General features: G+C 37.3%; 4 protein-coding genes and 1 long non-coding RNA gene across 5 annotated transcripts; 2 read left to right on the top strand and 3 right to left on the bottom strand.

Moving 5' to 3' along the window:
* Window positions 1-157: 157 nt before the first annotated feature.
* LOC111781597 (CASP-like protein 4B1) lies at window positions 158-1,454 on the bottom strand. Its single transcript, XM_023662282.1, has 3 exons — window positions 1,126-1,454; window positions 469-604; window positions 158-361 (listed from the first exon to the last, which is right to left on the bottom strand). Exons 1-3 carry the CDS (start codon window positions 1,452-1,454, stop codon window positions 158-160), a joined length of 669 nt encoding a protein of 222 aa, XP_023518050.1.
* A 4,368-nt stretch (window positions 1,455-5,822) lies between these two features.
* Window positions 5,823-8,176, top strand: LOC111782122. Its single transcript, XM_023662920.1, has one exon. The coding sequence runs from the start codon at window positions 6,221-6,223 to the stop codon at window positions 7,769-7,771; it is 1,551 nt and encodes a 516-aa protein (XP_023518688.1). The 5' UTR covers window positions 5,823-6,220; the 3' UTR covers window positions 7,772-8,176.
* Window positions 8,177-9,451: 1,275 nt separating this feature from the next.
* Window positions 9,452-12,230, bottom strand: LOC111780964. The gene is made up of 7 exons (XR_002812933.1): window positions 12,150-12,230; window positions 11,757-12,017; window positions 11,535-11,625; window positions 10,357-10,569; window positions 10,088-10,258; window positions 9,865-9,931; window positions 9,452-9,785 (listed from the first exon to the last, which is right to left on the bottom strand). It is a non-coding gene; the product is annotated as an uncharacterized LOC111780964 (long non-coding RNA).
* Window positions 9,752-12,359, top strand: LOC111780962 (probable protein phosphatase 2C 65). The gene is made up of 5 exons (XM_023661338.1): window positions 9,752-10,002; window positions 10,090-10,422; window positions 10,525-10,642; window positions 11,454-11,677; window positions 11,770-12,359. Exons 1-5 carry the CDS (start codon window positions 9,778-9,780, stop codon window positions 12,253-12,255), a joined length of 1,386 nt encoding a protein of 461 aa, XP_023517106.1. The 5' UTR covers window positions 9,752-9,777; the 3' UTR covers window positions 12,256-12,359.
* Window positions 12,360-14,752: 2,393 nt separating this feature from the next.
* On the bottom strand, window positions 14,753-16,612 carry LOC111781140 (patellin-6-like). The gene is made up of 4 exons (XM_023661588.1): window positions 15,726-16,612; window positions 15,502-15,626; window positions 15,270-15,411; window positions 14,753-15,201 (listed from the first exon to the last, which is right to left on the bottom strand). Exons 1-4 carry the CDS (start codon window positions 16,476-16,478, stop codon window positions 14,941-14,943), a joined length of 1,281 nt encoding a protein of 426 aa, XP_023517356.1. The 5' UTR covers window positions 16,479-16,612; the 3' UTR covers window positions 14,753-14,940.
* Between the last annotated feature and the right edge of the window lie 1,207 nt (window positions 16,613-17,819).

Raw genomic sequence — 17,819 nt, 5'->3', positions numbered from 1 at the left:
AAGAAATTACGAGAAAAGCAACCACAACTTTTGAAAACAAAAATCTACAACCGAAAACATCTTCAAACAATGTTTAAAATACAAACGAATATCTAACGAAAACGAGCAAATACTCACTCAATGGAACAAGAAAAATTAGGGTATAACGATACGAAAATCAAATGAAAAAGTGAGCAAAGAGTTGATATCCAGAAATAAGAACAGATAGAGCTAATGTGAAGAAGGCCAAGAAAGCCATGCTAATGGAAGCTGAGGCCATGTCTACAAACTTCATCAACATGGAGTTATCAGAATTTTGTCTAGCATAGTTCGTCCTTGGAACTGCCGCTGATGCCGCCGATATCAACAAATATGCCAAAATCTGTCACCACCAACAACATAAAAACAATAACAATATGAACCCATTTGGTTGATTCATGTCTGTCTTAAAAATGAGGTACCTAACGATTTGAAATCGAGATCAAATACCTGATCGCCGATAAAGTCAATGGTGGCAAATACGGGTCGAGAAAACGTAGGTTTTCTATTAACAAGTTGGATGACTTCTCGAATTCCTTGGTAGACTGAATATACGCTCGAGATTATCGCAATTACCAGTAAGTAACTGCCATTTAGTGAGAATCGAGAAACTGAGTATATTTCAACTAGTCAGCATACTATATATTTTTTTTTTTTTTAAATATCCTTCATATTTCAATTTCACGTTAATACCCTAAACTTTTTTAAACCCGTTCAAAAATACTCTTAAACTTTTTTAAAAAGTTTTAAAAAACTCTTATCGTTAATATATGAACGGAATCGTTAGTACCACATTTTAAAAATACTTATAACTTTTAAAAGTAGCATTAATACTCTTAAATTATTAGAAATATGTTTTACAAGTTCTTATACCGATATAAATTGTTTATCAACGCTCCATAGATCATCTTTATTTGATATATTCTATCTTATTAGCTTCAATTTATGACTCAACCATTCTTCATTTCTCGTAATTTTCTCTCTCGCTCTTTTAATACCCTATTAATTCAAGGGGTGTGGTTCATTACTAGATATGGTGTCATAATATCATTTTAAATTATTGTTCAATCCAAAAACTCGATAGAAATAAAAGTATCTATACGGTACCTGTATTCTTCGTAGTCTTCAAAATTAAGACCCCTTCCATGTCTGTTGGAGGCCATGAGAACAAAAGCGAGAAACGAAAATATAAAACATAGCCATCTCAAAACCAAAGAGCTTTTCTTTAACGTGTCTTCTCTCTTTTTCCTCTTTATAATTGCAGCGGTTTCGACAACACCGATTGTTGGTGTACTCTTCTTTTCGACGTCTGGAGATGTACTCTTCTTTTCGACGTTTGGAGACGTACTCTTATTTTCAACGTCGGGAGGAGGAGGAGGAGCTGAGGAGATCGTTTCAAGGATTTCGGTGAACGATTTTTCATTAGGGTTCGACATTGTTTACAAGAGAACGGAAAATGCCCGAACACTACGATATACTTAAAGGCACTAAACTTACAAACATATATAATGTCTAGGGGTACTAAGTAATCAAGAGACAAAGAAAGTCAACGAGGAATAAGAAGTCAACGGGAGAGGGAATCACGATGAGAAGAGCAACAACTGTTTGACAGCTAAACCTTAATTTGGTCAACTCAAATTCGTGGCATCCAAATCACTTGGTCAACAAATTGTTGGGCCCAAAGTTTTGTCGAGCTAGCCATGTAAAGGCCCAGCCCAAGGTCAATTCAAAGGCCCATTTCAGAAAAATTAAAATTCTAAAATATTATTGATTTAATCTCTAGAATTTGATCATTGTGTGTATTTAATTATTATTATTTTTTTTAAGAAAATCAATTAATTTAAAAAATAGTGGTATATATTTAGTATTTTTTTTAATTGATTTCTCTTTGGTCGAATTTACCACAATGATACTGTATTTTCGATTGTCTTTATTCGTAGTCCAAAAAGTTGTCTTTGTCAACACAACATAGTTGTCCTTTTTATTCTATGTTGACTCCGGCCTCAGAGGTAAGCTTTTTGGCCATTTCGAATTGTTTGTTGACATAAACAAAGTCAAAGAAAGTCGGGGACAGATAAGACCTTGTAAAGTAGTAGGAGACACTAAGCCCCGAGGCAAGTGGAACTTGTATGAAGGAGTCAGATGCTTCTTCTATTCTTTTTCTCTCGGTTCACCACAGTCAATAGAACTCAAGAACATCTAATTTTCTCAAATCTTTGTATGACTGAAACTCGGGTATGTTGGTCCGACTTAGTATCGTTCATCCCATACTTGACTTATAATCAAAATCATAGCAAATTCGTAGGTTAAATTACACAAAATATCCCTAAACTTTGGGTAAATTTCAGTTATATCTCTAGCCCTTGAAATTCATCGTTTTAATTCTTTAAAAAAAAATTCAAGAACTATTTTTTTTAGCCGTTTCAAAGTTTAAGGTTTAAATGAATTGTTTTTTTTTGAAGTTTAGAGGATAATTGAAATCTCTTAAAAAAAATCGGGAAGGTCTTTGTATATTTTGACCTAATAATAAGAATGATAATAAAATAACGTCCATTCATTACAAACCGAAAGACAAAAGAAGTCCGACAAATGAGGTAGAAGAACGGGGCATAGTAGAGAGTGGGTCTTACTTATGACCTCTATGACCACCATGTTCAACCTTCCTCCTCCTTTGCATGACTCACACACGACTCCTCCTCTTTATGATCGCTCAGCTCAACTTATATTCTCCTTTGCATGGCTGACACACGACTCCTCCTCTTTATGACTGACATGTTCAACTTTTCTTCTCCTTTGCATGGCTGACACACGACACACGACTCCTCCTCTTTTAGATTAGATATATGGTAGGAAACATAAACACAGTTTAAAAATAAATTTATACGATCAATCTCGGCATGTCATTTTAAACCCTTAAGAATCAAATCATATTTAAAAAGAGAGGCATAAGGGGTAGGGTACCCTACAAAGATGTGAACCAAACTAAGGCAATTAGAGGACAATATTTTGAAGAACATGATATGAATAATGAGTGTTATCATACAAATGGGTCACCAACTATGGCCATGTCTGGTTTTGCACATGGCTGCCTTTGGTCTCGTTGAAGAAGAAGAAAGAAGATTACTTAGGAGTTGCCATACCACCAAAATCAAATACCTAGTCTTTTAAAGTCGAGACTTCAAAATTTATAGCTTCACAGTTTTAAAACGTGTAGTTGTTTCTTTGACCCGTTATGTATTGTCGTTAACCTCACGGTTTTAAAATGCATTGCTAGGGAGAGGGTTCCATACCATTATAAGAAATGTTTCGTTTTCGTCTCTAACCGATGTGGGTTCTCACATCATTTTGTTTTCAAAATCGCCCTCATTCAAATGTAGTTCTAGTTCATTTATATATTCGAGAGTGAGCCGGAAATGATGGGGTGATAGGGTTTGGTCCATTTGGGAGAGGACATGAGTATCATGAGGGGTTGAGAGCAGGTTAGAAGCGAAGAAATCAGGTAACGAAGCTATGTCCTATGTTTAGGATGGAGGGCCCTTTTTTTTTTGTTATGGTTCGAGACAAAAGTACTTAAGAGTGAGAACGAAGTAGGAGTCTTTGTCTTTAGTTTCGTAAATTCTCTTATCAAATCATTTCAACATTTATAGGGGATTTAGCTGTGCCTTCTTCTAAAGGCTTCAAATGTTTTTTTTTTTTTTTTTGGGAAGAGTTTTAAAATAATGATGTTAATGAAAAATTTTAAACCTTTTTAAAGAAAATTAAAAGGGTATTTTCGGAACACTATTATAGTTCGAGAGTATTTTAATTTTTTTAAAAATAAAAATTAGAAGGGTATTTTTGGAACACTTTTTTTACAAAAGTTAGAAGGGTATTTTTGGAATTCGAGAGTATTTTAAATTTTTTTTAAAAAAATAAAAGGGTATTTTTGGAACACTATTGAAAGTTCGAGAGTATCTTAAATTTTTTTATAAAAATTAGAAGGGTATTTTTGGAACACTGTTGAAGTTCAACCGTATTTTAAATTAAAATAAAAATTAAAAGGATATTTTTGGAACACTATTTAGAGTCGAAGAGTATTTTTGAAATAAAAACTATCCTTTGCATCTAAAACGGATGGTAAAACTGATAATAAGGATATTTTTAAAAATTTAAAAATATTATTAAAAATTTTAAAATTTTATGGATAATTTTAATTTAGTCTTAATAAAAATATTTATAAACTTAGTATTCGTCTTAAAATACATTTAAACATTTAAAAGTTTTAATAAAAATGGTTAATACTTTATTTATATTTTTCTTATTTGGTGTACTTCAATAACAACAATAATAATAATAATAATAATAATAATAATAATAATAATAATAATAATAATAATAATAAATAAATAAATAAATAAATACAATTATTGGAGGTTATACCAAGAATTTTGTAAGGATGTGACAAAATGAGGGAATAATAATAGGGAAATTTTAATTGTTCTAAAGAAAAGTAAGGGCAAATATGTAATTTCATTCATGGATGACATCAGCAAAGAAATTATAATACTATTTTATTGCTTGGGGGGTAAGCTAGTTATTTAAGATAGGGACTAAAAGGGAATTCAATTTTAATTAATGGGACAAATAAATGGCTAACTAATCAATACCTAAACTTTATTTGGAGTTATTAATTTCATCTTTTTTTATTTTTTATTTTTTATGATTTAAATCCTAACTACTCTAATATTTATTTCATTTTAGGTCATCAACTTTTTTAATTTTTTTGTTTTAAGTCCTTCCATTATTTGCAATAAAACGCCCATTTTAGCCTTTACATTTATTCTACTTTTTAAAAATAAATGTTTCTAATACCCAAATAAATGAGAGGTATATGAATGAACAAAAACCACGTGAAAGTTATTACCTATATGAACAATGTAACAGCCCAAGCCCACCGCTAGTAAATATTGAATGCTTTAGCTGTTACGTACTGTCGTTAGCTTCACAGTTTTTAAATGTGTCTACTGTGGAGAGGTTTCCATATCCCTAGAGGGTCTGCTAGGGAGAGGTTTTCACACTCTTATAGGAATGATTCGTTCCCCTCTCTAACCAATGTGAGATCTCACAGTCCACCCCCTTGGGAGCTCAACATCCTCGTTAGCAGATACATTAGCCCATTACGTACCGTCGTCAGCTTCATGATTTTAAAACGTATCAACTAGGCGGCAGAGGATTTCACACCTTTATAAGGAATGTTTCGTTCTCCTCTTCAACCGATATAGATCTCACAAACAAGGTACACCTTTCTTTTCAGTAGCTCAATCACAAGAACTTCAAAGTTAAGTGTGTCCTGCTTGGAGCACTTTCATAGGGATAGTCTTCACTCTTAGAAGCAAGAAGTAGTAACGCCATCCTATTGTAGGGTAATGTTGGGAGGCCATCAAGTGTTGAATTTAGATTCTGGACCTGAATTCGGATCGTGGGTATGGAGCAGTAACTAGAAAAGAAGAATCTAAAACCCTAAAAATTTCGAGAACAACATAAGTCGAGTTCCTTAAGGCTTGGTTTTGTAGGGACGTATGAAAGAACGAGGCATCTACGATGCCGAGACCCAATTGTGCTTGCTACCAACCGTGTAGGTAGGCGTTGCAGGTCGGGCTCGAGAAATTCAGGGACTAATACGTCGCCCTTGAACCCTAATTTGTAATGATTTTAGGGTTAAATCTTTTAAAATTATAATGTAACATTTTTATAATTGGAAGTTTGGAAGTTTGGAATTTTGCATTATTAAAAGACAAAGGCAGCTTCACTTTCATGTTCCATTCTCATTCCATCAGCTTCCTATCCGTATGGTGACCGGCTGAACCGGTTGCTCGCTTCCCTTTTATCTCCACCGTCGACTCTCTGATTCCATTTTCATCTCCACTTTCCCACAGCGAAGAGAAGAATCAGTATATCATCAGCACAGCCTCTTTCTTGCTGTAATTCCTTCAAATTTCTTCCCGCCGGCCATGATTTCCCCTTTCGCCCATTTCTTCTTCCTCCATTTTTCAATCGCCGCCGCCGCCGGAGCTTCAGCCAGAGCCCTTATTGGAGCTAACCACACCTCCTCCCGATTCTGCTCACGCTAAACCTTCGATTTCATTCTGACTTCCTTATCTTCTCCAATCCTTTTGTTTTCATGTTCTGTTTATTCTGTACAGGAAGAGATTAAAGGAGATTTATGGGATCAATGTCCGGGAACTTCGCCTCTCTTAGGTTCCTTCTGGTTCGAGTGCTTCTGTTCTCTATTCTTGTGATTCTTGGTCGATTCGCCTATGTTGTGACCATTGCAGGAGAATCCTGTAGCATCGGTGACTTCTGTTTCTTCTCTTTACCGGAAAATTTCAATTTCATGATCGCTGGCGGCGGCGGCGGTCGAGCCGGAAGTTCCGCTTTGTTAACGGAAAACGCAGATCCTCTCGTCATTGGATCTTCTCGTGCGGATCTGTATACGAGTGAAGATTGGATCAAAACCGTCCAGTTTTACTCCTCCGTTTTCCAAGATCTGATTACCGAGGGCTACGTATCGGCAAATTCGAAATCCTTGTGCATTGATACCCCAACAGGAGCGGACGTGTCGGCGTTAAAGGAGATCGGGGTTTCGGACTCGGTCGGGATTTTCAAGAAGGCGTTGAAGCCTCTCGTGATTAAAGACGAGGCTCATCGGATTCCGTTCGAGGATAAGACCTTCGACTTCGTGTTCTCCGGCGGTGGCCGATTGGATATTTCGCGTCGGGCGTATGATTTTGCTTCGGAGATTGCTCGGATACTGAAACCCGAAGGGTTTGCGGTGGTCCATGTGAGTTCTAAAGATACGTATAGTTTCAATTCATTCGTTGATTTATTCAATTGCTGCAAGATAGTTAGATCAAAAGATATAGATGTTCTTCTTCCATCAATGCCTTTAATTCGTGAATATGTATTGAAAAAAGAGAACAAGATTCTTGAAAAGGGATTAGTGGATGGAGATTCTTACAAGAAGAATTGCTCTGTTCCTGGGTTTAAGCTATCTCTGGTTCGAAATGCTGAGCCCCTGATTCTAGAGGAGCCATTGAAGCCATGGTTAACCTTAAAGAGAAATATACAGAACATTAAGTATTTGCCTTCCATGGCTGAAATAAGCTTCAAACATAGGTATGTCTATGTGGATGTTGGAGCTAGAAGCTATGGCTCCAGTATTGGGAGTTGGTTCAAGAAGCAATATCCAAAGCAGAACAAAACCTTTGAAGTTTATGCCATTGAAGCTGATCAAACATTTCATGAACAGTATAGTTCAAAGAAAGGGGTGACATTGTTGCCTTATGCTGCTTGGGTAAGGAATGAGACATTATCCTTTGAGATCAACAAAGACCCAGGTAAGGAAAAGGAGGAGAAAGGGACCAGAGGAATGGGCAGGATTCAACCTGTCCGATCTTTGGGTCGTTTCGATGGAGAGGTTAATCAGATTCAAGGGTTTGATTTCGCCAACTGGTTGAAGAACACAGTATCAGAGAAGGATTTCGTGGTGTTGAAGATGGACGTGGAAGGAACTGAGTTCGAATTGATTCCGAAACTCTTCGAGACGGGAGCGATCTGTTTGATAGATGAGATGTTTCTTGAATGCCATTACAATAGATGGCAGAGGTGTTGCCCAGGACAAAGGAGTACAAAGTATGAGAAAACATATTCTCAATGCATAGAGTTGGTTTCTTCTCTCAGACAAAGTGGAGTTCTGGTTCATCAATGGTGGTAACAACAAACACAATACATTCTTTCTTTTTGAATAACATTCTTTTGAAACCATATCTCATTAACATGATTATTTCCTAGAATCACATTGTTTAAGCTCTGCAAATCCAAAAGTTGGCTGATTTTACACATCTCCTTGTTGGTGTATAAACATTCTGTGTCTTCTATGAAACTGAAAATCATGTCTTCTTCTTCTTCTTCAGCTGTAGCCATTGAAATGGAGCTTGTTCGAAACAGGATACGTTTCATAGATTATAGAATTGTTTTATTTTTGAGTTGGAAAGTCTGGCTGAGTATGAATGCTTGGATTAGTCCAATTCGAGCCAGGAATGATGATATCTCAAGTGCTTGGCCTGCATCTGTTGCCCATTATCTATTTATATTTCGAATGGAAAATTGGTTGTTTGGATATTTATTTTTTTTGACTTGTCAACTGATAAAACTAACATTACAACAGGTAAGTATTAAGTTATTGTTAAATGCCAGAGGACCAATTTCTAATGGCAGGGGTTCGGATTTCAAATAAGCAGATAGTGATGTTCGAAGGGAAAGAAAGAAGTTCTAGTTAGGCGAAGTTACCAGATACTAACTAAACTTAAGACTAAGTAGCAGACACAAAATCAGCACTCGATTGACCCGATTCTCTTGTGAGTAGCATACCCCATATTTCAGGAATATGAAATTGGGTACTTAGACAAGAGGTCAAACAAAATAAGGAGAAAAATCAGGAGCAAACTACTCAATCGATCATGGACCTAATCACGTCCTTGAACTTTATGCAAAAATGAAAGTTTAGAAACTTTCATAAATTCATTAGATATAAAATTAATAATTTAGAAGTCTATTAGATATTTGGACTTTTTTAGAAAAAAATTCATAAGCTTATAGGTTTTCTTTTTTACTAAAAAAAAAAAAGAAAAAAAAAGTTTATAAGGGAAGTCTAATTGTAACATATTATATTATTCTCTTTGGATTTTCTCTTACGGGTGACTTTTAAAATGCCTCTGTTAAGGGAGGTTTCTGAAGTTTCTACGCCCTTATAATGGAGGTTGGTTGTTGAGGTTTCTACCCCTACAAAGGAGGTTTTTTTTTTTTTGAAGTTTCTACGCCCTTATAAGGGAGGTTTCTACATCCGGAGGTTTCTTTCTAAAGTTTCTACGCCCATACAAGAGAGGTTTCTGAGGTTTCTACACCCTTATAAAGAATACTTCGTTTTCCTAAGAGAGGTTTCTGAGGTTTCTACACCCTTATAAAGAATACTTCGTTTTCCTCCCAACCGATATAGGATCGTAGAGTTTTTATGGGAAAATTGTCACGACTTATAGACTTGAACCTAAGTGTCACGACTTATAGACTTGAACCTAAGTGTCTATTCATGAAAAATTTGTCACGGTTTATAAACTCGAAGTTAAGTAGTCTATCTATGATCAAGATGTGAAACTAATTACAAATCTGAACGGACTTAAAAATCATAAGGACGCCTGTTACACTAATAATACCTATTAATTACCGCTAAACTATCTTCCTTTGAATTCCTGTGGTAGTGGTGGGATGATAATGAGAAACACCATAATTTAAAATAATCCCATTATAACGAAGGAACCGATAATATTATTTAAGCAACCATTAACCTTAAACTTGAACAATTAAACATATAGATAAATCAACTTAATAAGGTCAAGAATTGGAAGAAGAGCTAACCCACTAAACACAAATGTCAACAACACACCATCATCCATGATTTTCTAAATATAATTCTGTTTGTTCAATTTCATTCCACATTCTCATCTTAACAACATTTTCCACTTCATTCTCTCTCTCTCTCCTCTCCTCTCCTCTCCTCTCCTCTCCTCTCTGTTTCTGCTCCCTTTGGGTTCAGATTCAGAGAACCCTCCGATCTTTCCATGCTTTAATAATACAGATTCTTCCCCAGAAAATTTGTGGGTATTTGATCTCTTCTGGTGGCTCAAATTCCTTTTTGAGATTCCCCTGGTGGAGGGTGTCTCAAAAATGGGAGCCTGCTGCACAAAAGATTCAATCAATGGAGGAGGAGGAGGAGAGTACATGACCCATGATAAGGATGAGAGGGATTCCAACCGGGGAGATGATGGAGCAGAGATTCGTCGTGGCGACGACGGAGCCATCGTTCGACTCCATGGATCCTCTGCGTTCATATCAATGTATACTCAACGAGGAAGAAAAGGAATCAATCAAGATGCAATGACGGTTTGGGAGGTAAAAGCAAAATTTTGGAATGATCTTGTTTGGGATATGATTTTTGTGTTGAATGTATTCAAAGAGAGTTGAATCAGAAACTTACAGGATTTCTCAGGGGAGAAAGGTTTGGTGTTTTCTGGAGTTTTTGATGGCCATGGTCCGTTTGGTCATAGGGTTGCTCGCCATGCACGAGACATGCTGCCCTCCAAGCTCTCCAAGGCTATCAAAAAGCAGCAGCAGCCATCACATCTCCAAAATGGGGTTTCTAAAGCTTCTGTTCAACCAAACAACAAGGAAGGAAATCAACGAAATCCATTGGTTTCAAGATGGGAAGCTGCTTTTGAAGAAGCTTATACGGATTTTGATCGAGACCTCGGCTTTGATTCATCTATTGATTGTTTCTGCAGTGGAACAACAGCCATGTCCATTATCAAACAGGTGATTACTTCAAAACTTTCCCGGAAAATAACATCCTCTGTCTCAAATTTTCTAGGAAAATGAAAAGCCATTCTTCATTATCTTGACCCTTTTGATCATCAGGGAGAGCATTTGGTGGTTGCAAATGTGGGTGACTCCCGGGCGGTTCTATGCACCAGAGGAGACAACCATCAACATATTCCGATCCAATTAACAGCTGACCAGAAACCAAATGTTCCAAGTGGGTATTGTTTATGCAATAAGAACTCTATCTTATCAAATTTGAGACAAATTTTTGAGATAAGACAAATGATGGCAAATAATTCATTCAGAAGATCACAAAGGAATGAACAATTTAGCAGATTTTTATGTTGTTATCCAACCTATTTGAATCTCTTGTTAGGAACCACGGACCTCCACAGTGGTATAATATTTGTCTACTTTGAGCTCTCATGGCTTTGCTTTTGGTTTTACCAAGAAACTTCATACCAAGATATATTCCTTACTTATAAACCTAGGATCATTTCCTTAACTAGCTCCCAACCATTTTCAACGATCCTTCCCTTGAAGGAAGTACATCATAGAATCTCCCCTGAGGTCTATGGAGCCCTCGAATAGCCTCCTCTTAATCGAGGCTCGACTCCTCTCTGGAGCCCTCGAACAAATTATACATTTTGTTTGACACTTCAATCACTTTTGACTACACATTCAAGACTCACAACTTCTTTGTTCGACACTTAGGATTCTATTGACATTGCTAAGTTAAGGGCATGACTCTAATACCATGTTAGAAACTATGGACCTCCACAATGGTATGATATTGTCTACTTTGAGCATAAGCTCTCATGGTTGTGCGCCAAGCGGGACTTTCTCTCAACAATCCTCAACATCTACAAACTTTTAGTTGAAGATATAACGTGATAACCAATTGAATTATACTCGATCCATTGGGACAATTTCTTTTTGGTTCTAATAAGGTGTGAAAACTTGAACCTATGACCTTTTGGTATCTATCCATTAATCTTGAGTATTATGTTTTGAATGTGAAACAGGCGAAGCAGAAAGAATAAAGAAATGCCAGGGGAGAATCACAACAGATAAAGAAGAACCAGATATTTTCAGAGTATGGGTACCAGATGCAGATTATCCTGGCCTCGCCATGTCAAGATCCTTTGGAGATTTTTGCCTCAAGGATTACGGCCTCATCCCAACCCCTGAAGTCGCCTACAGAAAACTCACAAGAAAAGACGAGTTCATCGTTCTAGCAACAGATGGAGTGAGTCAAAATTTAAAGACAAAATCAAAAGAAACCTATTCGGCATTGTTAAAGATAACGCTAATTTTTCAACTCTTACCACGAACTCGCAGATCTGGGATGTACTGACGAACAAGCAAGTAATCAACATAGTTGCTTCAGCAAAGAACCGATCCATGGCGGCGAAATTAGTAGTGAAACTAGCAGCACGAGAATGGAAACGCAAATTTATAGGGTTGACGATCGACGACTGTACAGTGATTTGCTTGTTCTTCAAGAATCCACCATTGCTGAGCAAATCAATGACGAACGTAGGGCGGCGGAGCATGAGAAGCCATCCGGAACTGGCATTTTCAAGAAGCTGTAGATCCATGGGGATCGACAGAAAAATAGGAGAAGAAGAAGGTGAATCAGTGAATAGAGAATCAAAGGAAGATCGGAAGGGTGTAAAAGTATTAAACAGAGTGAATTCAATGATGGGGATTTCACGAACCACTAGGAGTTTGAGCCACAATCAGAAAGCGCCCAAGTTTTTCTATGAAATTGAAGCTCGCGAAAGCGGCACTGCAATGGCGAAGGGCAAGAAGAAGAAGAACTAAGGATCTTATTTTCTTTTGTTGGTTTGTTCGTTTCAATTTTTTTTATAGAAAAATGTTGGTAAATTAATATAACCTTTAATATCATTCTTTTTATTTATTTTAAATATCATATAATGACGATCTCTCTTTAAGAGTTTTTTAGAACAGATTACTTTGATGATCAAGATACATTTCTAAACCAGTGATTTGAATCACCAAGTTTTTTATCAATGCCACTTGAATCACTTGAATGACTCTGACATCATACAAATTACAACCACAAGAATTTGCAGATTAAAAGCTTACCTCTCCACAAAGTTAAAATAGAAACTCTATTTTTTAATTCTAAATGTTAGATGAATTAAGTCGTTTAGGGAATGATCAATGATCATGGGTTTATAAGTGAGGAATACTAACTTCATTAGTGTATGAGGCCTTGGAGAAGCCCAAAGCAAACCCATGAGAGCTTATGCTCAAAGTCCATTAGTGTATGAGGCCTTGGAGAAGCCCAAAGCAAACCCATGAGAGCTTATGCTCAAAGTCCATTAGTGTATGAGGCCTTGGAGAAGCCCAAAGCAAACCCATGAGAGCTTATGCTCAAAGTGGACAATATCATACCATTGTGGAGAGTCGTCTTCGTCTAACACGGTATCAAAATCATGCCCTAAACTTAGTCGTGCCAATAGATTGGTAAATCCTCAAATATTGAACAAAGAACTCCAAAAGAAAAGGAGTCGAGCCTCCTCAAAGGCAGTAAAAAATGACTAAGACTCCAAAGGAGTCGAGCCTCGATTAAGGGGAGGCGCACTTTGTTCGAGGGGAGGTGTTGGATGATGGAAGTCCCACATCGGCTAATTTAGGGAATGATCATGGATTTATAAGTGAGGAATATTAACTCTATTGGTATGAGAGCCTTTTATATAGTTTTTGATAACCTACTCTTAACAATATTTAGTCTTCTATCATATGAATTAAAGTCTTAATTTATTAATGCATTTTCAAATAATTAACTATTTAAATTGTGTTTAATATTAAAGAAATATAAAATTATTCTCATTCAGTGTGACATTACTTTAAGCCTCCAAATAAATAGACGAGTGAATTAAAAATTCAAACTTTTTGGATTATATTTTTGTCTTATTTTTAGTTTTTTTCAAATATTATAATAAAATTTANTACCATAAAACCGCGTTTATTCTTGTTTGTTTGTTTTTTTTTTTTTTTTTTTTTTTTTCTATTAAAAGTTTTGAATTTGTATAATTTTTTTGGATCGACTTAAACTTGAACATACAAGCCAACATCAAAAACCAATATTTCTTCTCGACTCGAGAAAACCACTACGTTATCAATATATCTATATCCTTGTAAATTCAGCTCAAACTTTGAAATATGACGGGACATTATTTAACTCAACCGAAGTATAAATTTTACCTTTTGATTAAAAATGCAATGTTTTTACTTATTGAGTTATTTTAAGTCGACACATTTTTAATGTTCGTATCATACATATTCATGTTCATGTTATACCTTTTGTTTTATCAATTGTTATTTGGTCGTTGAAAGACAAAAATCAACATCATTCTTCAATGACACTAATGCAGCTAACAATCAATGCAAGTAGTCGTAATGTCCCAATTTTTTTTTGAGTTCATCTTACGTGGTATAGTGTCAAATATTCGAATCGTTAGTCCTATGGTCGAGAGTGTAACCTCATTAGAAAAATGTAGAATATACCTAATTAAGTTAGACTCATATTGACACGTGTCTTACACTAAAACCATCATTAGCATAAGAAATTCAAACTCTAGTTCTTCGATCGAACTTACAGAAATTCAAACTTCTGACCTCTTGACAAAAGTTAACACGTGTCTTAGCCAACTAAACCGGAACCATCCTTGGCATAAAATATTGGAACCCGAAATCAGTTCGTCAGGTGTAGAGAAACTAAACTCTCTCCCGCTCTCTGTTTCTCTCTGCCTCTCTCTCTCTCTCCAGCTCTCTGTTTCTCTCTCCCGCTCTCTGTTTCTCTCTGCCTCTCTCTCTCTCTCTCCCGCTCTCTGTTTCTCTCTGCCTCTCTCTCTCTCTCTCTCCCGCTCTCTGTTTCTCTCTGTCTCTCTCTCTCTCTCTCTCTCTCTCCCGCTCTCTGTTTCTCTCTGCCTCTCTCTCTCTCTCTCTCTCCCGCTCTCTGCCTCTCTCCCTCTGTTTCTCTCTCTCTCTCCCTCTTTCTCCTGCTCTCTGTCTCTCTCTCTCTCTCTCCCTCTCTCTCCTGCTCTCTGTTTCTCTCTCTGTTTGTCTGTCTCTGTCACTCACTCTCTCTCTCTCTCTCTCTCTCCCCTTCAAATAGAAGGCCCATTTCTAGACGCTTTCCATTCTGACACTTACAAAAGCACTTCCCCACGCACCCCACCGCTATCGTCCCCACTGCCATATACCCTTTTTCTTTTCATCATCATTTGCTTCTTTCAAGAACAAACGAAACCCAACCATTTCTGTACAAAAACAACAACAACTCCACATATGAAGAACAACCTTTCCCTTTTACTCATATATTAACAAACAGCTAAACATCACCTCAGTTCCCAGTTCTCAAAATCAGCACAAAACCCAACTAATAATTGTAATTAACTCATTCATTTTCAATCTCACCTAAAACAAAAACCCAATTCAGAGATAAACCATTACAGAATCAAATTACCCTTTCGCTGTTTAGATGGCTGTTGATTTCCGGACTACGTAACGGTAGGCGGCGACCTTTTTCCTCCGGGAGGCGGTGTTGTCGACGGAGATCACCATCTTTCCGGGTTCTTTTGTGGTGAATGAGTTGTGGATTGCTTCTTCATTGGCTGAAATTCTCCTTGGCTTCTCTACGGCGATGGTGTAGCTGCCGTCGGCGATTGGGATGAACTCGGCGCTGTATTCTAATTCCCAGCCTCCAACGACGATGTCCCACGTGATTGTGGCGCCTCCCTGTTGAATTTGAGTTTTAGGGGGTGAAATGGAAAGGGGGTTTTGAGTGATTATGATGGGAAACAAACCTCAATCCCTTCTATTTGAATGTTCACTTTCTCTCCTCCTTTCACGGCGAACTCCGACGCCGGTTTTGGGGGTCCATTTTGCAAGTCGCTTGGGCGATTCAGGCCGCCGTATTGCACCGGAACGTCCTCCGGTCGAATGAACCTGTTTCGAAAATTGAAACGAAACCCATTTTTTATTGCAAGAAACAGAGAGATTTGGAAGAACGGGAGAGATTTTGATGAACGGACTAACTTGTAAAGGGTTTCGGCAACGTTGCCTTCTTTAGCGATGACGAATTTGCTCTTGGTTCGTTGTGTTAAAAAGGGGCTAAACATTGAGTACAAAATACTGAAGTACCAAGGCACATTGATGAAAATCTAAACGCCCAGATCAACAAAATGGAGAAAAATCGGTTCAGATTTCTAATCATAACTCAAAAATCCAAATGGGTCAGAGAAATCAAGAGCTAAAAGTACCTTACGAGCAACCAATTCAGGGTAATTGTCTTGAAACAGCGAGAGAATTGAATTGGACGCTACTCGCAGCTCTCGTTTGGGCATGTTCTTAAGATCAGTGACTTGAATCAACGAATTAATCCCACCAGGCTTGAAATCGAGGAGATTAATCCCTCGTTCCAAAACTTGAACTCTCCATTTGAGAAATTTCTTAAGCTTTTCATCATCGCCGAAGATCTTTTCGTATATTTCCTTGTCCTTGAAAACCCCATAAGCGTTGTAACAAACGGGGTGTCCTTCTCTATCGTAGCCCTGCATATACGCGACGACTCCTTCAAGCTCCTTAAACCCTAGATCTTCATCGAGAATACCGTCGGCGCCAAATTCCAATCGCCATTGGAGGGATTTTTGAAGCATGGTAAGTGAATCGGGGACTTTGAAGTCTCTGGCACGGAGGAACTTGAGGAGGATAACGTCGGCGCGTTCGTCGTCGGATAAGAGGGGAATGCCCCACATGGAGGGAGAATCGGTGGTTGTGGCGGCGGAGAGGTTGTTTTTTAGGTCTTGGAGGGCTTTTCGTTCGGAGGATTTGAGATGGGAAATGAAATATGTGTCTTCTTTGAAGGAGGGAGAGCGGAGAGTGGCGACCTCCATTAGAGAAGAGACGAAGCTTTTCTTTGATGGAAATGGGGGTTTGGGAGTGGAAATGGGGGAGGCTGCTACTGCTGCTGCCACTGCTGGTGGTGGTGGCGGCGGAGGTTGTGTGGATTCCATGGCGGCGGTGGTTGAAGGAGAGCCAGAGATGGTGGGGCTGCTGGGTTTGGTTCAGTGTTGAGAATTGAGAAGAAGAAGAAGAAGATTATGGTTTGAAGTTTGAAAATGGAGGAGGTTAAAAATGGAGGAGGAGGCGGGAGAAAGAATAAAATCACGCGCCTGTGACATATATCCTGTGACTGTAAGATTCCTTTTGAAAATGAATGAACGTTTAGGGCTAGCTTCTTAGCCGCTGACTCCAAGCCGACCTGCGAGCCTCGACCTTGTACGGAAGGGATATGTTTATATATATTTTTTAATTAATTTATGTTTAATATTCTATCAATTTTAAAAGAATTTTAAATTTTAAAAATTTCACTTTAAACCGTTTGTTAATAGAAATTATATGCTTTGGGCTTTACATGTATCGGGATTTTAAAATATGTCTGTTAGAGACGTTTTCACAAAATGGAAGTCCCACGTCGACTGATTTAAGGAATGTTAATGGGTATAATCAAAGAATACTCTCTCTGTTCGTACTGAGCCTTTTGGGAAGCCCAAAGCAAAGCATGAGAGCTTATGCTCGAAGGGGACAATATCATACCATTGTGGAGATCGGTACTCGATTTTCCTATTATTTTAATGCAATAATTAAAAACAATTTCAAATTTGAATATTTTTCTATATTTTAATCTAGTAAATAATGAAATTCATTAATCGATTTATTTATATATTTTTAATTTCTAAATTGATTTGATTTAGAGCGTAGAGGTAGGAGAGGGGCGATCGGCGATAATAATTGAAGCGGCGAGGAGAAAATCTAGTGGACTGGGCCACGGCCCACGGGTTTGAAATTTTTTCTGTGGGACCCACCATCTCCCAACAAACAATCTCTCTCTCCTTTTTCNTTTTTTTTTTTTTTTTTTTTTTTTATTTTTTTTATTTTTTTTTTATTTCTTTATACTGTCGATTAAAAGATTTGAGATTCAAATAGTCTTATTCGTTTAGATTAATAGATAGAGCTACAGATCACATTCGGGCTGAGCCCGAACCAGGGGGTGAAAGGCTGCCTAGGCTCGACCAATCAGGAAAGTTCGACAAATATGTATCTACATATGTTCAAATAAAAAAAAACAAATCATGGTAGCATATTTCAAATAGGAATTAAAACGGAAAACGAGATCTTGAGGTCTACGTAAAAATTTTCTAGGAAGCATACGAGTGAGAGTAAAACATATTAAAAACACCCGTGTTGGTTTGTGGATAGTTTTCACTCTTAAAAGCACATGAAGAAAAAGAGGTAATATGATTATGTTACCGGATATGAGTCAAATTAAATTCAAGATAATTAACCGACCATAA

This window comes from Cucurbita pepo, chromosome LG19 (genome assembly GCF_002806865.2).
Source record: "Cucurbita pepo subsp. pepo cultivar mu-cu-16 chromosome LG19, ASM280686v2, whole genome shotgun sequence".
In the NCBI taxonomy this organism is placed as follows: domain Eukaryota; kingdom Viridiplantae; phylum Streptophyta; class Magnoliopsida; order Cucurbitales; family Cucurbitaceae; genus Cucurbita; species Cucurbita pepo.
This window is presented reverse-complemented; position numbering and strand designations above follow the sequence as displayed.

Bases quoted from the DNA above. Each gene is read 5' to 3' on its own strand.
- LOC111781597 (XM_023662282.1), bottom strand. From the start codon at position 1,454: ATGTCGAACCCTAATGAAAAATCGTTCACCGAAATCCTTGAAACGATC. The intron at 605-1,125 runs GTACCGTATAGA...ACTAAATGGCAG, and splicing joins GAAGACTACGAAGAATACAG to TTACTTACTGGTAATTGCGA. The intron at 362-468 runs GTATTTGATCTC...TGGTGGTGACAG, and splicing joins TTGACTTTATCGGCGATCAG to ATTTTGGCATATTTGTTGAT.
- LOC111782122 (XM_023662920.1), top strand. From the start codon at position 6,221: ATGGGATCAATGTCCGGGAACTTCGCCTCTCTTAGGTTCCTTCTGGTT.
- LOC111780962 (XM_023661338.1), top strand. From the start codon at position 9,778: ATGGGAGCCTGCTGCACAAAAGATTCAATCAATGGAGGAGGAGGAGGA. The intron at 10,003-10,089 runs GTAAAAGCAAAA...AGAAACTTACAG, and splicing joins ATGCAATGACGGTTTGGGAG to GATTTCTCAGGGGAGAAAGG. The intron at 11,678-11,769 runs GTGAGTCAAAAT...ACGAACTCGCAG, and splicing joins TCGTTCTAGCAACAGATGGA to ATCTGGGATGTACTGACGAA.
- LOC111781140 (XM_023661588.1), bottom strand. From the start codon at position 16,478: ATGGAATCCACACAACCTCCGCCGCCACCACCACCAGCAGTGGCAGCA. The intron at 15,627-15,725 runs GTACTTTTAGCT...CTGGGCGTTTAG, and splicing joins CTGAATTGGTTGCTCGTAAG to ATTTTCATCAATGTGCCTTG. The intron at 15,202-15,269 runs GTTTGTTTCCCA...CAAATTCAACAG, and splicing joins TTCAAATAGAAGGGATTGAG to GGAGGCGCCACAATCACGTG.